The following is an 18,338-nucleotide window of genomic DNA, read 5'->3' on the forward strand; positions in this document are numbered from 1 at the left end:
CCAGTCACAACATTCCACTTTTGTTGAAAGAAGAACCATTTATTTTCAAAGTTGTGAGACCTCATAACAATGGCATATTAAAAATGGCATGAGAACAAGTGAACATAAAAAAAATAGCTTAATAGTTCTATGATGTCAAAATATTTTCAGCCCCAATGTCATTGAAGACATCTTTATATTTGTATAGCCTAGTCAAAGTTTCCACAGCATGATGATGCTACAATGCAATATCAATACAACAGGTTTTAAAGGCTTTCATTAGATATGTCAGGAATGCATCTGAATTCTTATTTCAAAAATAATATTACATACATAAAATAAGTGATAACAGCAGCTGGAGAATGCATGAGATTAATCGTAATTAAAATACTGGCCTCACATATAATCGAAATCAAAAAGGTAAAACATGGCAGCATCACACATGGCAGATATTACAGGTTTGACATGTTGTCGACTTAGACTTGTGTACATTAAAACTAAAATTGTATAGATAAACTAGATATTCAGCAGAGACAAGGTTGTGTGTCTAGATCTAAATCCAACTGTAAGATGCCATTAACATGGATGTGGCAATGCACATTTTTCGCTTGTGGTCAACAAAACAGTTTAATCTTAGAGTCATTGAAAAAAGTTTTACCTGATTTGCATTCAACAACAGTGATCAGCTTAATAATAAATGCTGTGTATAATACTACACGGATTAAACATATAGTATAAGTCTACTCATGGGCATAGTGTACATTGTAGCTAAAGATCGCTGACTTTGATTTCTGGGCTGAACATTTGCTGACATGCTGATATCGAGGTTTTCTATTATAAAATCAGGCCTGCTCTGATTTCCAACCACAAATGTCTTGTCTTGTCTTTGTGTATTGTAAAACAATTAATCTAGAATAAGGTGTTTACACACACACACTCAAAGTGACTCATCTGTATCAACCACATATTCTTCACATTCTCAATGTGCCATCAGGTAACGCAAAGATTTGCTATGTGATCAAGAGCAGCTCAGTTTGCATTGACATTAACTTGAAATGTCCTGTGAAGGCATCAGCTTTACCATCTCTTTTCATCGTAGATTCCCACGTGAAGAGATACCTGCTATATAAAGGCATGGCGTGAATGTAAACTCAAGTGTTGAATTATTAACTGCAGACATCAATGCAGTCCTGGGCTCGCTGAAAGACCTGGTACACACTGACTAAAGGGAACATTGTAACGGCTCCGATAAGAGAGCCAGCCTGGATGAAGACTCCACACCAGAGCAGAGCTGCATGTCCTGCTTCATGAAGCAGAGTCCCAACTATCACCTTCAGGTAAGAGAACAGGCCAGTGAAGATGATCCAGGACATGATCTAAATGGTAAAAGTATTACAGGCTTCGATTAAAAAAGATACAGTTTCGTAGAATTACTGTATTTACAGATAGTTTGTGTATTATGTGTGGTAAATTAACGGGTAACTGTGGTCAGGAATGACTTATCATAATCATTATCATATTCAAGGAATATTATGGAATAAATAGAACTAAAGTCAACAGCATCTGTGGCACACTGTCATTTACCCTGGAAAACATTTAATTAGAAATAATATTAAATATTATATTACAAAGTTAGTATTATAATTAATTATTATTATTTTACCTATTTTTTTTATTTTATTAAAAAATATCACTTTAATTTTTGTTTTAAATGCTTTAACAATTAAGCACTTAGCAAGTAATACAACAGTTGCCCCACAGACTTCCATAGATTATATATATATATTGCTATAATGACCCGTTTTTTAAATAATTATGTTTACTTGCAGATTTTAAGGTTTAGGATTACTTTTGACTCTTTTTTTTATCAGATCTTTACAGATGATAAAATAATCAGAGTGTGGTGAATCACTAAACAGTTGACCGGCACTTTTGCATGTGGTATTTGCACATGATATTTCAGTGGTGTAGTAAAGAGCACTTTCAGCATTTTTAGTAAGTTCCTCTTCCACCCAGTAATGAGATAAAGTTACTAACCACTAAAGCGACTCCAGACTGACTTCCTAAAAGTGGAGGGCAGGGGCTAAGTGCTGCCAAGGCCATGAGATAGGCTGCAAAAATAGCGCCTACTAGTGACATCATACCAAGACCAACACTGGACCTGTAATGAAACCTTAATTTCAGTTCTAAAATCAACTAAATTAAAGGGTTAGTTCACCCAAAAATGAAGATTAGCCCATGATTTTCTCACCCTCAAAACATAGGTGTTTATGACATTCTTCTTTCAGACGAATACAATCAGAGTTATATAAAAGCTTCCAAGCTTTATAATGGCAGTTTATGTTTTGAAGTCCATCAAAATGCATCCATCCATCATAAAAGTAATATACACGACTCTGCGGGGGTGTAAAAAGGTTTTTACACTCCCGTTTTTACACCTCCGTTTTAAAGGCCTTCTGAAGTGAATCGATGTGTTCGTCATTACGTTGTGCGTCGGGTCAGTGGTTAGTCTTCCTCCGTAAATCGATGTGTACGGCCGTCTGCCGGAAGCTAGTTATTTTAGTCGATAAAGTTTTAAATATGGATATTTTTCTTCCACAAACACTTCAGAAGGCCTTTACTAACCCCCGCAGAGCCGTGTGGATTAATTTTATGATGGATGGATGCACTTTGATGGACTTCAAAACATAAACTGCCATTCACTGCCATTATAAAGCTTGGAAGAGCAAGGACATTTTTTAATATAACTCTGATTGTATTCGTCTGAAAGAAGAATGTCATATACACCTAGGATGACTTGAGGGTGAGTAAATCATGGGGTAATTTTCATTTTTGGGTGAACTAACCCTTTAACAACACTTACATCACACAATTCAATGACAAATTGTACAGGAGCAGAATTAAAAAACAGGAACACTAACACACTAACATACAGTACTGTTATGTACACCAAAAAACTCAACGAGAACATTAACTCACTTACCTAAGTAGGACAAACATGGCCACAAAACAGGCCAGAGGGTTTGCAATGTTGCCCAAGACGACAGAGAGGTGAAAGGTCATGGTGCCATAAGGCAAACAGGAGAAACTCTGTACTGACGGCAGCACGCCGTTGGTCAGAGCATTGGATATTCCTAATAACAGGAGCAGATAGACATTGCGTGACGTCCAGAAGGCCACAACAGGTGCCTGTTTTTCAACTTCAACTTGTTCCTCAGAAACAGGCGAACCTCCATTTTGTAAAGGGTGTGCCTCTTCCTCCATTTTCACTGTTTCCTGCTCAGTCTTCGGGACTTCCTCTTCCACAGTCTGGGACACCACTCTGTACGACAGAGCCACGAAACAGAGGGCCGAAAACGCCAGCATCACGGACAAGAACCAGAAGAAGTTTTGTGCAGGGAAGTTTTCTTTGAGATGGTTGGGCTTTGTGCCATTGGACGTCTTAACGCACTCTAGTTTTCCTACACCCTGCCCCAAAGCAACTACACAGGGAAAGAGTGCGCTAAGACCCTGTCCGACGAAGAATGTCCGGATGTATTGCGAGGGGTAACGGAACATGAAGGGTAAGAAGGTGACATTGGAAGTGCAGCAGACAAATGCCAGTATAAAAGTAAGCAGCAGGAATGGGACAGACCTGGGCTCTCCAGCGACCGTGACCATCTGGGACCAAAAGAGAGCAAGAAATGCAGCTGCAACCACCGCTAGCACTTGTATGATGTGAATGACCACACGTTCATTTAGCTGTCCTGGAGCAAAGTGGTGGGTTAAAGTGACAGCCACTGGACCCAAATTCCCAAATGCAATCAGCACTGAAATATAGGCTGGTAAGTTCCACCCTATAAAGAAAGGACATGTTTTAAATTCTACTGTTGTCAGGATAATAAATACAGCATCTTCTAAGTACAGCTGTGGGACACATTAAAGTTTTATTCAAATAAGTTACTATGGTATAAGTAAACAAATAATAAAAAAAAAAAACACAAATTACCTTCAGGTAGAACACCAACAACAACCGGCAGTTCAACCCATAATGAGTTCACAGAGATCCATGAGCCCATTCCAAACAGGGCCACCAAAATGTGTGTAACGATGGCATGATTCCACCACGTATCTGCCATTTATACGTCTAGGAAAAGGGCACGGGTAAGTTAGAACATTGCACATTTCCTATTTCTGGTGAATAGGAATTAACTGATAATTCTTGTGATTATCAGTGTTCACTTAAACTCCGTATTCACTTGCAATGAGATATAAAATATATATGTAGTATTTTAATTTTAAAATATGAAAACAAACTGTTTAAAACAAATGTGTTAAAACAATATACAGTCAAACCAAAGATTATTCAGACACCAGATATCATTTTTTGTATATTTTTTTACTAGTGGGTGCAGGACACTATAGTTCATTTATGTAAGTGAGGATAGCAAAATAAAGTAAACTGTGACATATTTTACCCAAACATTCTTCATACAGTGGTCTACCAGGAAAACATATAAAAATTTGGGACCAAAAATTATTCAGACACTTTGACCTGACCAAGTGTTTTTTCTTTAATGGCTAATGCAACCTTTTTACACCACAGATTGAACACAATTAAGCATTGCTTGGTAAATTGGTTGACCTAAATTAGTATTATCTAATTGTGTACTTAAATTTAACAGCTGACAACTAATTCAACCTAATTCATTTGTGAGACTTCTTGTCATATTTTATTACCATTTTCTAAACTTTAGCGAATAAACTGTGATCATGTGAGAAATGTTGAAGGTGTTGGAATACATTTTGGTTTGACTGTATGTGTGTGTGTGTGTGTGTGTGTGTGTGTGTGTATGTATGTATATATATATATATATATATATATATATATATATAGTACAGGTCAAAAGTTTGGAAACATTACTATTTTTAATGTTTTTGAAAGAAGTTTCTTCTGCTCATCAAGCCTGCATTTATTTGATCAAAAATACAGAAAAAAAAAAGTAATATTGTGATATATTATTACAATTTAAAATAATTGGTTTTCAATTTATTATACTTTAAATTATCATTTATTTCTGTGATGCAAAGCTGAATTTTCAGGATCATTACTCCAGTCTATCACATGATCCTTTAGAAATCATTCTAATATGATGATTCATTATCAAAGTTGGAAACAGTTCTGCTGCTTAATATTTTTTCATAACCTGTTATACTTTTTTAGGATACTTTGATGACTAAAAAAATTAAATAAAAAAAGAAGCACATTTTTTAAAAATAGAAATCTTTTGTAACAACAATATACACTACTGGTCAGTAATTTGGGGTCAGTCTTTTTTTTCTTTCTTTTTTGAAATAAATCAATACTTTTATTCAGCAAAGGATGTGTTAAATTGATCAAAAGTGACAGTAAAGAAGATTTGTATTATTAGAAAATATTTTTTTATTTTGAATAAATGCAGTTCTTTTTAACTTTTTAATTCATCAAATATATTAGGCAGCAGAACTGTTTCCAAGACTTTTTTCCAAGAAAAAATGATTTCTAAAGGATCATGTGATAGACTGGATGTCACATGTGACACTGAAGACTGGAGTAATGATGCTGAAAATTCAGCTTTGCATCACAGGAATAAATTATTTTTTTAAGTATATTCAAATAGAAAACTATTATTTTAAGTTGTAATAATATTTCACAATATTACTGTTTTTTTTTTTTTTTTCTGTATTTTTGATCAAATAAACGCAGCCTTGATAAGCATTAGAAACTTCTTTCAAAAATATAAAAAAACGTAATGTTTCCAAACTTTTGACCTGTGCTTTATGTGTGTGTGTGTGTGTGTGTGTGTGTACTTGTACAACTATCTTTGTGAGGACCAGTTTGAGTTTTAGGCCATTGGAGTGAGGACAAAGAGAGTAAAGTGAAGATATTTTGGCCGGTCCTCACTTTCTGAGACCCCTTTAAAGGCCTGTTTGAGGGTCAAGACTTGGTTTTAGGGATAAGGTTATAATTAGGTTAAGGGTAGGTTTAGGGTAAGGGTTCGGATTAGGCACTTAGTTGTGATAGGTAAGGTTAGGGTTAGCGGCTAGAGATTGCATTGTGTCAATGAATGTCCTCATAAAGATAGATGTACAAGAATGTGTGTGTGTGTGTGTGTGTGTGTGTGTGTGTGTGTGTGTGTGTGTGTGTGTGTAATGAAGTGTATATATGAACTTTCTCAGTTTAATTGAACAGTACTGCCAAACAACAGAGAAATATGAGATGCTGCAGGGCTTTTAAACGGTTTTAAAGAAAAAGACACATGTAACACTGGCTTAAAAAAAGAAAAGAAAAAGGGTGGAAAGGGAAAATAAATTAAATATTGGTTAGTATTTAAGGTCTAGTAAAACGTACAGTCTAAGGTCAGTAAAACTTTACTGTAAGTGGAGGATTCTTTACTGAGCAGAATGTTTAAAGACCATAATTTATTTTAAAAAGATTTAGAAAAATTAATTTATAACATTATAAATTATTTAACTGCACTTTTTCCTCAATTAAATGCATCCTTGGTGAATAAAAGTACGTTTGATAGTGATTCCAAACAATTACATACATTTATGATTTATATAATATATACATATTATATAAATATAGTCTACTCTGATATATGGAGTAGGCGATACAATATAAATATAATACAGTTTTATTATTGGTAATAATAAGATGATTGTCATTATTGGTTGTATTAGCAAAAGTTTTATTGTTGTTTAATAAAAGTCAGGACAAGTAGGTTTCTAAAAAACTGTTTTATTTTGTAATGCAATTTCTATAAAAACAAATGAACTATTGAACTATTTTGATACGTATAGAAAAAAGTCTAGCAATCTCTTAGGTATATGAGATCGAGCTTATTAATAACAAAACGTCTGAGAACAAAAATTGTATCCATATGCAGAAAAATTAAATCAAGAAACTAATGCAAGTGTCATTTAGACACTAAAACACAATCAAATAAACTCAAAGTTCTCCCTGTAACAAGGGCCGAAAACATTTCTTTTCTTTATATCAATATTGCTTTGTTTACCAGTGGCTGTGCTTTTAGGGTCTGAGGATGTTGTTTGCATCAGGGTCTCTTGAATCTCTGTGTGATCAAGCACAGTTTCACCTGGTGGTGTAACTATAACTCTCTCATTTGGCAAGATGTCCTTCAGTGTAGAAACCATGTCATTCAAAGAGAAACCTATGTGGTTTAGCTTTTTGTCTCTGGAACCCAAGATGCTCTTTTGGTAGTTCAGCTCACAGCGAATAACCTCTCGTGTATGTGCATGGTTTGCACCTTGTAGTTTTGCAAGCAATCGTTCAACATCTTGCTTGCTTTTACACGGGCCGCCATATTTTGAAACCGCTCCAACAATCAATTTCTTATAAATGTGATCCTGAGCTTTTTGCTTTAGTCTAGACACCTTCATTTTTTTTGCAGCATTGAGATTTGCTCCTTCCAAGATGGAGTAGCGTTTTAACTCTTGTTGCTGCTTTTGAATGGTTTTGCCAGGTGATAATGTGAACGCTGGTGATGTAGGTTCATCTGTCGTCTTTCGGGAAGCAGGTTCTTGTTCTGTCTCTTTGGAAGCGCAACCTTCGGCTTGACTGAGGGTTTTATCCGGCCTGTTCTTCTCATAAGGGTACCCATGACCGAAGGGGTACTCACCCATCAGCTGTGAAAATGTGCAGTTTGCCATTTGAACCGCTATATTCTTAGGCTGATCTTTGCAGTACTCACCGCCAGGTAAGAAATCTTTGAGATTGTCCTCCAGTACAGCTGCGAGGGCTTTCATCATCCTCTGTAAACAAGCTCTCATGAGAGTACCGTACTGGTTCTCTGCATTAGCACGGCAAAATCTGAACACTCCTTCAAAAGTCCCCTCTTGCATTGGTACTTGTAAGAATACATTCACAAAAGCTTCTGGTTGCAAAAGGCAACTGGCATCTTGCGACCATTCCAAGAGCTTGTCATACAGGCAAAGGATGTACCTACTGAAAAGAGGATATTCTCCATCACTCTTCAGAAGCTGCCAAAAGGGTCCCAAGACTTTAAGGTAGACAATAGCAACCACACAGACCAGCGCCTGCAAAGCCTCGTCGTTTGCATCAGCATTGATGCTCTCCAACAGGATATTTGAGTTCGAGTTCTCATTCAGAAGCTGCAGGTCAGATACAAAAAGAACAACATCTTCATGATGGTGAATGAGTCCGGCAGCTGCCTCAAAGTAGTTAATGACACGATTCGACCTATTTATAGGTAGTCTGGAAGGGTTTTTTCTCTCAAGGCAAAAAGCAAGCCAGTACCTGCGGTAGTCTGGGTTGGTCTCCTCACTTGGACATAAAATTTCAGAAGCCGTGTGAATGTAACGAGCCACTGCGCTCTCATCGAAGTTGACAAAACTCTGAAATCTGGGATGCTTGTCGCGTCCCAGTTTCTCACCTGTGGTGTTCACGAGATCTCTTCCGAATGACATCATTTGCTGCTCAGTTACATCAATAAGTTCGAAAAGGAATTGGCAGATGTAACGCAGGAAATTCAAAGGTGGCACAAGTGGATGGGTGCTTTCTTTGACTTTGTCATCGAGAGATCTCATGTTGGCATCTTCCTTCAGCATTGCCGAGAAGTGATTCTGAAGTAGATCCATTGAAGCCAACTTAGCAGCTTCGTTCTTTCCTCCACACACGTCTGCAATCTTTTGCCAAGACAGCACAGAGATATCAAGAAGCGTTACATTGTCACCCGTGTCACTTCTTGGGTCTTCTTCCACATTTTCTAGTGACTGTATCAATGTTTGATGACTCTGTGATCTCTGTTCCCTTTTTACACTGATCACATGGGGAATTTGCTTTGGTTCACGCTGAAATTGAGTTTTTACAGTGGCATCTGTCTGCAAAATATCAAAGGGTTCATCTTCCTTCTTGACTGCAGTGGTAGGTTTATGCACGGAAATGCTGCGTTTCTTCCTTAGATGTGCTTTGATCATTGCCACCCTTCTGTATTCAATATCATCTGCATCCCCTTCAGGAGCAAGATCAAATGGACTCTGAAGAAACTCATCCAGCAATCCGCGGCTCCGCTTTCGGCTCCTCTGATTGTTGCGGTACTGTATTCTGAAATTCTTGAGATTAGCGCGTAGGAGCTTGTAGGCTTTTTGGATCTTGCCATCATAACAAAATAAAGGCTCAAAGTTACGAATCCAGGAAACTAAGACGACCGGGTCTAATTTCTCTCTTGAAATAAAGTTAGTTAATTCAAGAATTAGGCCGTTTGTAAGACCAGTTAATTTTGCACGATCAGAAAAATCTGACATTTCAAGTAAATCTCTTCTTCCGATTCCAATACTATCACATATAGGTCCAACAAATTCGAAGTTGACATTCGACTCAAGAAAATTTTCTCTGGCATCTCCAGTTAAGCTTAAAGCTGTCGTGGTGTTTCTCTCAATCAGGCTTTGGAAATCAGCCGACTGAAACATTGGGATAATCTTTTGGAGCCATTGTATTAAATCAACCCATGAAAGATCTTGCTCCTCTCTCATCAGCCCAATCTGGACCAACATGCGGTTTTTCCAGGGCTTTTCATCCAGCTCCAACAGTTCTCCGTAATGAGCACCAAGATAGTCGTCAACAAGCTTGGAGTAAAAATCATCCTCTGCAAAACATGAAACAACAAAACTATTATACAGGGGTCAATTACATGACCTGCCTATTTTTATGTCCAAGTGCATTATTTTATTTTAAATTATTTGATAAATAGTTTGTTAATTTAGTTTGAATTCATTTTTAGTATATTTAAATAATACATATTATTTTATGTTTTTTTCATCTTAAACCCCCAGAATGTCAGGTGGTGCAACTGTCTTGAAACGATTTAAAATGGTGTTTTAATAATGAGACATTTTAAACTAAAACAAAAAAAAACTAATTTTATCAGTAGTTTTAAAGCTGAGTTAACTAAAAAAAATTCCGGCAATTTTTATATTCTCAAATGTCAGGGTGGCACAACTGCAAATATGGCTCTTTTATTATGAATTGACATGGTAATAACAGTAAAACTGATAATGCATTCCAGAGGACCCCAACTGATCCTTGTGGCAGAGTGAAAAGATTTGTAGATCTTTCTCAAATACTGGTAAAATATATATATGCTAATTTCAAGTATGGGTGGGTTGGTACACTTTCCATGTCAGGTGGTACAACTACAGTATATATACACATACAACTATTTGGTTGTACCGCCTGCCATAAAAAGTAAAAAAACAAAATGAATTTAAACACTTTGAAATGTTAGCTAAAAAAAAACTTTAGTTTAAACAAACTGTACATGACTCAAAAATATGCATGACATCAGTTGAGAAGATTTTTAAAAAGACCTTTATTTTGAAGCTTTATTTGTCAATGACCCATATATATATATATATGGGGCTTATATATAATTTCACTTAAATGGCAATGCAAATGACCTATTAATTGTCATTTAAGTGAAATGACTGAACTTAAATATACAAGCTTTATAAAAATGATCATTCAAGAAGAAAATTTTAGCTGGCACTTAGAGGCTTTTGCATCTGAACTCATGCATCTATAGAAAATGGCAAAAAAAAAGGCAGATTTCTTTTTGATTGCAAGTCATTGAGAAAAACCAGACAAAAAGTGGTACTCACTGAGCTCAGCAGCAATGGTCATTGCACTCGCACCAGAGGAACCAAAGTCTTGCAGATCCTCCATGGTTGAACATCAAAGTGGCTTGGCTTGTTTTTTAAACCATCCGGCGAGCACACTTCCAAATAAAGGCCAGATAAATGTTTTAGTAATAACGACCAGAGCATGGTAGTCCACAGCTAATCTTAACCGTGCAACAAATATTATTCCTCAGGTTTTTTCTTTTTTATCACGTTAAAACAGGAGTAACCTGTCTGAGACCGTAATTTTGGTATTACAGGATTTTAATCATTTTCAACTGAACAAATTAAACAATCACCTTCTGCCTTTTCAGTCCTTAGATTTACTAGACATATCATTTGGTATACAATATATTATAAAGATACTATGGTAACATGGTAAGTTCAGGGTAACTTGCTGTTAACCAATGCTATCTAATGCTATTTCTACATTACATATGAATTATTTCACCATTATTTTACAGTCGTCGTGATAATATTTATAGTATCTGTGGAAATACATTGGTTATGAAAATTACCAGTTGCTCATGGGTCAAAAATAGTAGTAAAAGAATGGTGCAAAAGTTCAGTTGCATCACTGCTAACTTTACTAGCATAAATCAAGGTCACACACTATCAACTGTGCGAGTGAGTTATTGGTAAGTTATCCTTAAATAATCAAGGAACATAATGTCCACGCCACATTTGCTCACGCGGCTGCTTTTTGTATTTACATAAATAAAGGGGGAGAGACGTATTATCGACATCCTGATATAATTGACTAAATATCAATTTTGATTGTTTTGGTTTTACTAGTCAAAAAATCATAAGCACTGGGGCTGAAAACTAGATTATTCGTGGGTTGTTCTCCTTAGCGCGCTAGAATGCACCGTATCGTGAAGTTTGAAAACATGCCGTTTGTGTTGAATTGGTATTTCTGTGGAAGATTGCCATTGATAACACTTTTAAACAACGTTATTTAGTAAACATGTTTAAAAACTAATAAGCATTCACACAAATGTACCAAGGGCAATGCATTTTCAATAGACAATAGTAAGTTATTGCTTAAATGAGAAATTTCAAAATGTACTCACCGATGTATTGTGCTGCAGCGGTACTATTTGCTTTGTAGTAGATGTAGATGTTTTGTGTAACGCGTTTTTCTCTTTGGACCCTTTACAATATGTAGAGAGAGTGGGGGGTTCCGTTTTGGTAATAACATTTATGTAAACGGAGGAGCGCCCACTCTACACCATGGACTTCACTGTCAAGTCACGTGTGCATTTTAGGAGTCGCTGATTGGATATACCCCTTCCATACTTTGGATAAAACGGCTATGCTACGTAAATAAAATTCTGCGAAATTGCGAATTGATTATTTCGAACAGTTCGTGTCATTGCGTAACTCCGTAAAGCTTTAAAAACTATTAACAAACCATCCGATCCGTCATAATGAAATCATATTATAGGCACTTATAGTTGCTTATTTTGTTTCCTTTCCAATTAACTTAACTTATATATAAAAAAGCGTTTTATTGTAATTTAAGTTTTATTGAAATGTACGTGCCCCAGTTTTGTTGCAGCAATGATTCACCGCATAAGACATGAAGACAAGTCTGTCATGGCATACATTTATGTTGTTGACTCGCGAACCCATCGGACCGGTTCAGTCCGAGATGAACAAAAGATTCAAACCGAATTTGTTTTTGACCAGTAACAAAACAAAAAAACGTATATATACTTAAAAATGACAACGTTTGTGTTATGTCCACATCAGCATGCAGTAATATTCTGTGCTATCGTCATTTATTTATTTTACGACGAACTGTAACGCATGGTTTGCAAAAAAGTTATTCTCCAAACGAGAGTGGGCAGGCTAGGCAGAGCCTCTCACCACTGGGCATGAAAGCGGATATGACGACATTCTTTGACTTACGCTAGTGCATCATGGGGCTCGGATAATAACAACAAAGGAGTAAGACGGTACTTCGAGTATGCTTCAGTAATGGAGCTGTAAACGCTAAATAATTTGCATGATTGTCCATAGTATCAGCGAAGACCTGACAACTGCTGTTGAACCTATCTACAACAATGCAAGGGATTATAAAGTTTAAATGACCTATTTGAAGTTGTGCGCATGCCAATTTTCAATATTTCCTTTACAATCTTCTTCATGAAGTTTTGTTGAATTTACTAAAGTGATTTTTAAGGACTTGTCATAGAATAATGCAGGTTTCCAATTCAAGCACAGAGCCAGATTCACTCCAGGCTCCTTCTGCAGAAATGTCAACCACCCAGGGGGACACTCCAGGGACGTCCCAGACTGCACCTGCAAAAGCAAAAAGACCTTTGAAGAGGAAAGCTGATTCTCTTAAGGATGACAAAAGCAAAAAGAAAAAGAGAAAAAATGTCAAGCGAACTGTGAGACCAAATTACACCATCCAGGAGGGAGAGGACATGCTTTTGATTATATCAAATATAAGTAGTGGTGACAGTATATGGAAGCCCAAGCGGAAGGGATGTAAGAAAAAAAAGGCAAACAAAAAAGGCAAGAGTAAAACCTCTGCTAACAAAACTAAAAAAGCAGTAAAAGTCCCCAAAGTCACAGAAGAAACTATTGATAAAAATGTTGATTTGGAAGCTGCGAATTCTGTTAGTTTAGACCACTGGGGTCAGAGTTTACCAATAGAGGTCCTGGTGAAAATCTTTCAGTTTGCAATTCACCAGGATGGAGCTGTTCCTTTTCTGTGCAGGTGAGGCCCATACGGCGTATTTGTGCTATTCAGTTTCTGTATAGCCTTTATAACTTGCTACAGAAACTATATTTACTTTATGTTTCTAGTTGCATTTGTTTGCTGTCTTTAAAAGGGTTGGTAGAGTTTGCCATCTATGGAACGGAGCTGCATCCTCTCCGGTCCTGTGGCGCAATGTGTCAATTGGCTACTGCTGGATTGAACCCAGTAAGACTCAGTTACCTGGGACAGAACAGAAGATTAGGAACACTATAGACTGGCTGGCTGAAAACAGGTCAGTGTTTGAACCAAATAAAAGGATGTTGTTGTTGTTTTTACACTGGAAGAACTTGCATCGCAAAGCGTCATTCATGCAAAGTAGCCAAACATACATAATTATGTTGTGTTCATTTCCTGCAGATTGTCTCAGCTGAGAGAGTTCTCCCTTTGCCACTGGAAAAAACATGTTGACTATGTTATTCAGGTAATAATTATTCATCTGCTTTGGAATTTTGTTTCTAGTATCTAAATCTGTTTCTAAAAATGTTTTGGGAGTGTTGTTCTGTATTATGTAATCAGGAACTTTGCTCTGTTTTTCTAGAAAGTTGCACAATCATGCCACAATCTTCATTCGCTCAAGCTGTCTTACTGCACAGGAATGACAGAAACAGCCTTCCAAAGCCTTGGCGCTGACTGTCGTTCATTAGAGAATATAAATGTGCAACACTCAGAGGTTTGTATGTTATTAGATGATTGTTTACCTAGATTTAAAGGCTCTCTTATCCCAAAATGAAAATTGTATTCACCCTGTTGTTATTCCAAACTTGTATTGCTTACTTTCTTCTGTTGAACAGAAGAGAGGATATTTTGGTATATATAATGTCACTACTTTATTATATATATATATATATTTTTTTTTTTTGCATATATTTTGTGCAGTTCTTTGAAAAGCTTCCAAAGCTACAAAATTTCTTTTACACCTGGTGTTAATTCAGGTGATCAGGGGTGGCCGGGTGGGTTTACCATTTTGGGGGCCCTATGCAAAGTCAGGATCCCTACACCCCACTCCCCAACATTAAGTAACATTTTACTCTGAATTGCATAACAGTAATATTTAATAGAATTAAGTGAGAAATTTAAAAAATATATTTATTTTATTTTACACTGCATAACAAAAATTGTCTACACTTTAGTACTTGCTCCCTTAAGCTTTAAGATATAAACCTTCTTGGTTTTGGATTCATCAAGAGTCTTAATTTTGTTCATTATCTTCAATATTTAAAATTACATAATGTATTTCTGACATAAATTAGAAGAGTTTTAATTGACATCCATAGACATCACATCCGTGTGTATTTTACAAAATAAATAAGAATTTTTTGCTAGTATTACGTGTATTTAAATGAAACCTAAATGAAACGTTGTTGTTGTTGAAAAAAAAAAAAAAACTGCAGTTATATATGATATATGACAAGCACTGTCTAATATGTCTATATGTCCGTCTCTGGCTCAGCGCCAAAGCGCGCGCGCCGATTTGTTAGTTAGTTCACCCAAAGATGAAAATGCAATAATTTACTCAACCTCATGTCGCTCCAAATGTATGTAGCCTATTTTAATGAAATTAATAAAACCACATTGCGCGGTGTTTAACAACACAACTGCAGGTGATCCATTCTCAAGGTGTCAGTCAAAACACATTGCTATTTACACCAGGTAGTGACGTGTTTCAATAGGTGTGTTTGACTTAAAGCGGTGCTGCGCAGAACGATCTCTGTATCATGACATCAAAGTACAGTGAGAGCGATTAGAGAGCAGATGCAGCCATATGCTTTCGAATCGCTCTTGCGATAATTTGATGTCATACACCAATCAGTCTGCACAGCGCTGCATCAAGTCTCACATACCTAATGTGTCTCCTGTGACCACTCTATATTGTGTTATCAATTGCATGTTGATAAAGTTCAAAATTCTCCTAAAACCGTTTCTCCCAAAATATCCATGAAGTCTTGTGTATATGTATCTTTCTAAATCCCTTGTTTTAGTTTAGTTTTTGATTGACAAGTTAGTAAAAAGTCATTCACTGTTGTTCAGTTGCATGAGTGCTTATGTTACAAGCACAATATGGTCAAAAGTGGTTTCAACCTCCAGATGTGTGGAATTGGACGAGTCACAAAAAAGAATCAGGCAAAACGAATGTTAAAACCACTAAATGAGACCACAGTCAAAGTGGTTTTGAATTTTCTTTTTAATGTGAACTTTTCTTTTAAGAAAGTAACTCCTGGAGTATTTTTGTCCATTATAGTAGTATGCCACATTCATTCTTTCTTTTTACTTTACAGAGCGTGTTTCACTGATCCACCATATGCTACCCCTTGTTACCATCACATGCTTTTTGTTTTGTGTCCTTTTTTTAATATAGTTTAATGTTGATGGTCTGGTGTCCTTCCTTGAGGCGTACGGCAACCAAATAAAGAACATTTACTTCACACACAGCACCAAAAGTGACAAACTGCTCAGTGGATTGTCTGTAAGTTAATATTAATCATTTTTTCTTAATGTGACCTAAGTTGTTACTGTATGTCTGTTTGTTCCTGATGAGGGAAATGTCTCTGAATTTAAAGAAAGGTTGCTGTCCAGAGCTCAGGCTTCTGGAGATCAATACTAAATTAGATGGAGGATACTGCCAGCTTCCCATCTGTATTCAGGCTTTGCAGATTGGATGCCCTAAACTTCAGGTATTAAACTAAAATGTTTTGTGATCTTCATGTACATGTACACAAACCAATTCAATATACAAGAAAGTGCACAGGAGGTGATGTATAGCTGTATTTTCTCAATTGAGTGCAGAGTTATTGTTTGTCATTCTAAAAAAACATTTGCATACATTCAGGGTTCCTGTGGATCCTTAAGTATTAAATTTCTTTTTAAAATTTTTAGGGAGGTCTTACATTTCCATGAGGTCTGAAATTTTAGATGGCATTTTGCTAAATACTTGGGTATGAATACAGTTACACTGTAGCGTTAAATGCCACCTACTGGTGGTTTTAGTTTCTGGTGATTAAGTTGAAAAATGAGAAATCATTTCATATTTAAATATTGAATCAAAAATCTAATAGCATTATTTATGTAATTGTAAATGCAGTGTAAATACAGTTGTCAACATTTGAAGTGGAAGTAGTCAACTTTATAAAAAAAGTTAATCAAAGTTGAAAATTCATGTATAACTTTGATGAAAGGTATATTAATGTCGCTTCTGTCACCTCCGCACTGCAGATTATTATAATGGTAACAGCCCTATACTGTGTTGTTATTCTAACTTAATTTAATTTGAATAAAAGGAGATGCATACATCTAATACGTTTAGGGGAAAAAAGCCCTTATATAGGTAAAAATGCCCCTGTAAATCAATTTAAGATGGCAAATATTGCCCCTTCATAAAAAAGTTGATTTCTGTCACTGCTGTGAACTGACCACCACATAGAATATGAATAAAATGAATGTCTTTGTGAGTCAGCTGTCCACAACAGGCCTAAACCAGCCATGGTACCAGCACAAAAACACACTCAGCAAAATATAATTATTGTCATCAACAAAAATGTTTGTCAATATTGCACACTACTAATGTATAGTATTCATTTTTACTTAATTTTTTATTCCTTTTTTCTTCTCTTTTAAATTATTTTATAATTTAGACTTTTAGATTGATGAATGTCACTCCAGTTCCTAAAATGATCCGCAACACGCCTAGTTCAACGTCCGGTTTTCCCATGCTAGAGGAGCTGTGCATTGCCACTTCCTCTCACTCTTTCATGACGGACAGTGACCTGAACAATGTGCTGCATGGCTCCCCCCACCTGCGTGTGCTAGATCTGCGTGGTGCCTCCCGCATCACAGCCACTGGCCTCCACGCTCTGCCTTTTGAGAGTAAGTTTCAACTTTGAAATAACAAGAGAGTAAGCATTAATGTACACAGCCACACACAGCTATGAATAGCACATGGTTTCATAGACTTTCCCTATATTTATTCTTATAGTTTACAGTATAGAAGGTATATACCTATGAATTTCAGGGATGGAATAATATGCTGCTTTTCCCTTAATTTGCTGACCTGTCTTGTGTAGAACTGGAGTGTCTATATTGGGGCCTGTACTTCAATAGCAATACCATGGTAGCATCCAAGAAAGGCATACACATGCTTGCCCAGAAATGGAGCAGCAGCCTCAGGGAGCTTGATTTGGCCAACCAGCCATTTTCTGAGGAAGATATGGAGATTGCCATGGGATATCTTGCACATGCTGCTGGAGTCGATTTGTTTCGCTCCCTGAACCTCAGTGGTACAAAAATCACTTCATCTACACTCAGGTAAGGATTACCTTTGTAGTTGCTCACATGCTTATAGTGCCTGCCAGAAGGCTCACCATCCATTAACACTTGTTGACAAGAGTTTATAAATATAAGAAAGATTACAAGGCTTTTCTTAATTTTTTTTTGTAGATTGGTAAAGATGTTCTGGTACCATTTATTATTGTTTCATAGGTTACTAATAACCCAGGCACCAGCTCTGAAGTACTTGAATCTGTCGTCTTGCCGGTATCTGCCCAGAGGGCTCAAAAGAGTATATCATGGTCAAGAAGACATTCAGCTTCTCCTGGACAAATTAGGCTGAACATGTAGCCTATTTATTTGAGGAACTTTAATAGTTCATTTAATTTAGTTGTTTTTAAAGTGTACTTAAATGTGGTATTTTTGTGTGTGTTGTGATTTGTATATAAATATTAAGCCTTTTCCCATGTAAAGTTAGACTTGCCAATAAAGAACCCAAAAATATTTGTGCATCTTTACTGTCAAACTCTGCTAATAATTTTCTCATGTTCATGTACTGGAATGCAATAAATGTCAAATGTTGTGAAATTATGATAATGTACACAAGCCATGTTTAATAAAAACACAATCTTTATAATGAAAGAGA

At 36.3% G+C, this 18,338-nt stretch overlaps 2 protein-coding genes across 3 annotated transcripts; one reads left to right on the top strand and one right to left on the bottom strand.

Annotated features, from left to right (window-relative positions):
* Positions 1–25: 25 nt before the first annotated feature.
* Positions 26–11,851, bottom strand: slc52a2 (solute carrier family 52 member 2). Of its 2 annotated transcripts, XM_084423354.1 has the most exons (5): positions 11,733–11,839; positions 3,968–4,105; positions 2,963–3,815; positions 2,017–2,140; positions 26–1,355 (listed from the first exon to the last, which is right to left on the bottom strand). In XM_084423354.1, exons 2-5 carry the CDS (start codon positions 4,095–4,097, stop codon positions 1,146–1,148), a joined length of 1,317 nt encoding a protein of 438 aa, XP_084279480.1. In that variant the 5' UTR covers positions 4,098–4,105; positions 11,733–11,839; the 3' UTR covers positions 26–1,145. The 2 variants fall into 2 exon arrangements, with proteins under 2 accessions (XP_084279480.1, XP_084279479.1); XM_084423353.1 differs by lacking the exons at positions 26–1,355; positions 2,017–2,140; positions 2,963–3,815; positions 3,968–4,105 and adding exons at positions 6,680–9,629; positions 10,642–10,757 and having other exon boundaries at positions 11,733–11,851.
* Positions 11,852–12,520: 669 nt separating this feature from the next.
* Positions 12,521–18,334, top strand: fbxl6 (F-box and leucine-rich repeat protein 6). Its single transcript, XM_084423355.1, has 9 exons — positions 12,521–13,390; positions 13,506–13,664; positions 13,790–13,853; positions 13,971–14,102; positions 15,789–15,896; positions 15,991–16,104; positions 17,062–17,293; positions 17,491–17,731; positions 17,906–18,334. The coding sequence occupies exons 1-9, from the start codon at positions 12,864–12,866 to the stop codon at positions 18,033–18,035; spliced, it is 1,707 nt and encodes a 568-aa protein (XP_084279481.1). The 5' UTR covers positions 12,521–12,863; the 3' UTR covers positions 18,036–18,334.
* The last annotated feature ends 4 nt before the right edge of the window (positions 18,335–18,338 follow it).

The sequence above is a fragment of the Rutilus rutilus genome (assembly GCF_951802725.1).
Source record: "Rutilus rutilus genome assembly, chromosome: 11".
Lineage (NCBI taxonomy): Eukaryota > Metazoa > Chordata > Actinopteri > Cypriniformes > Leuciscidae > Rutilus > Rutilus rutilus.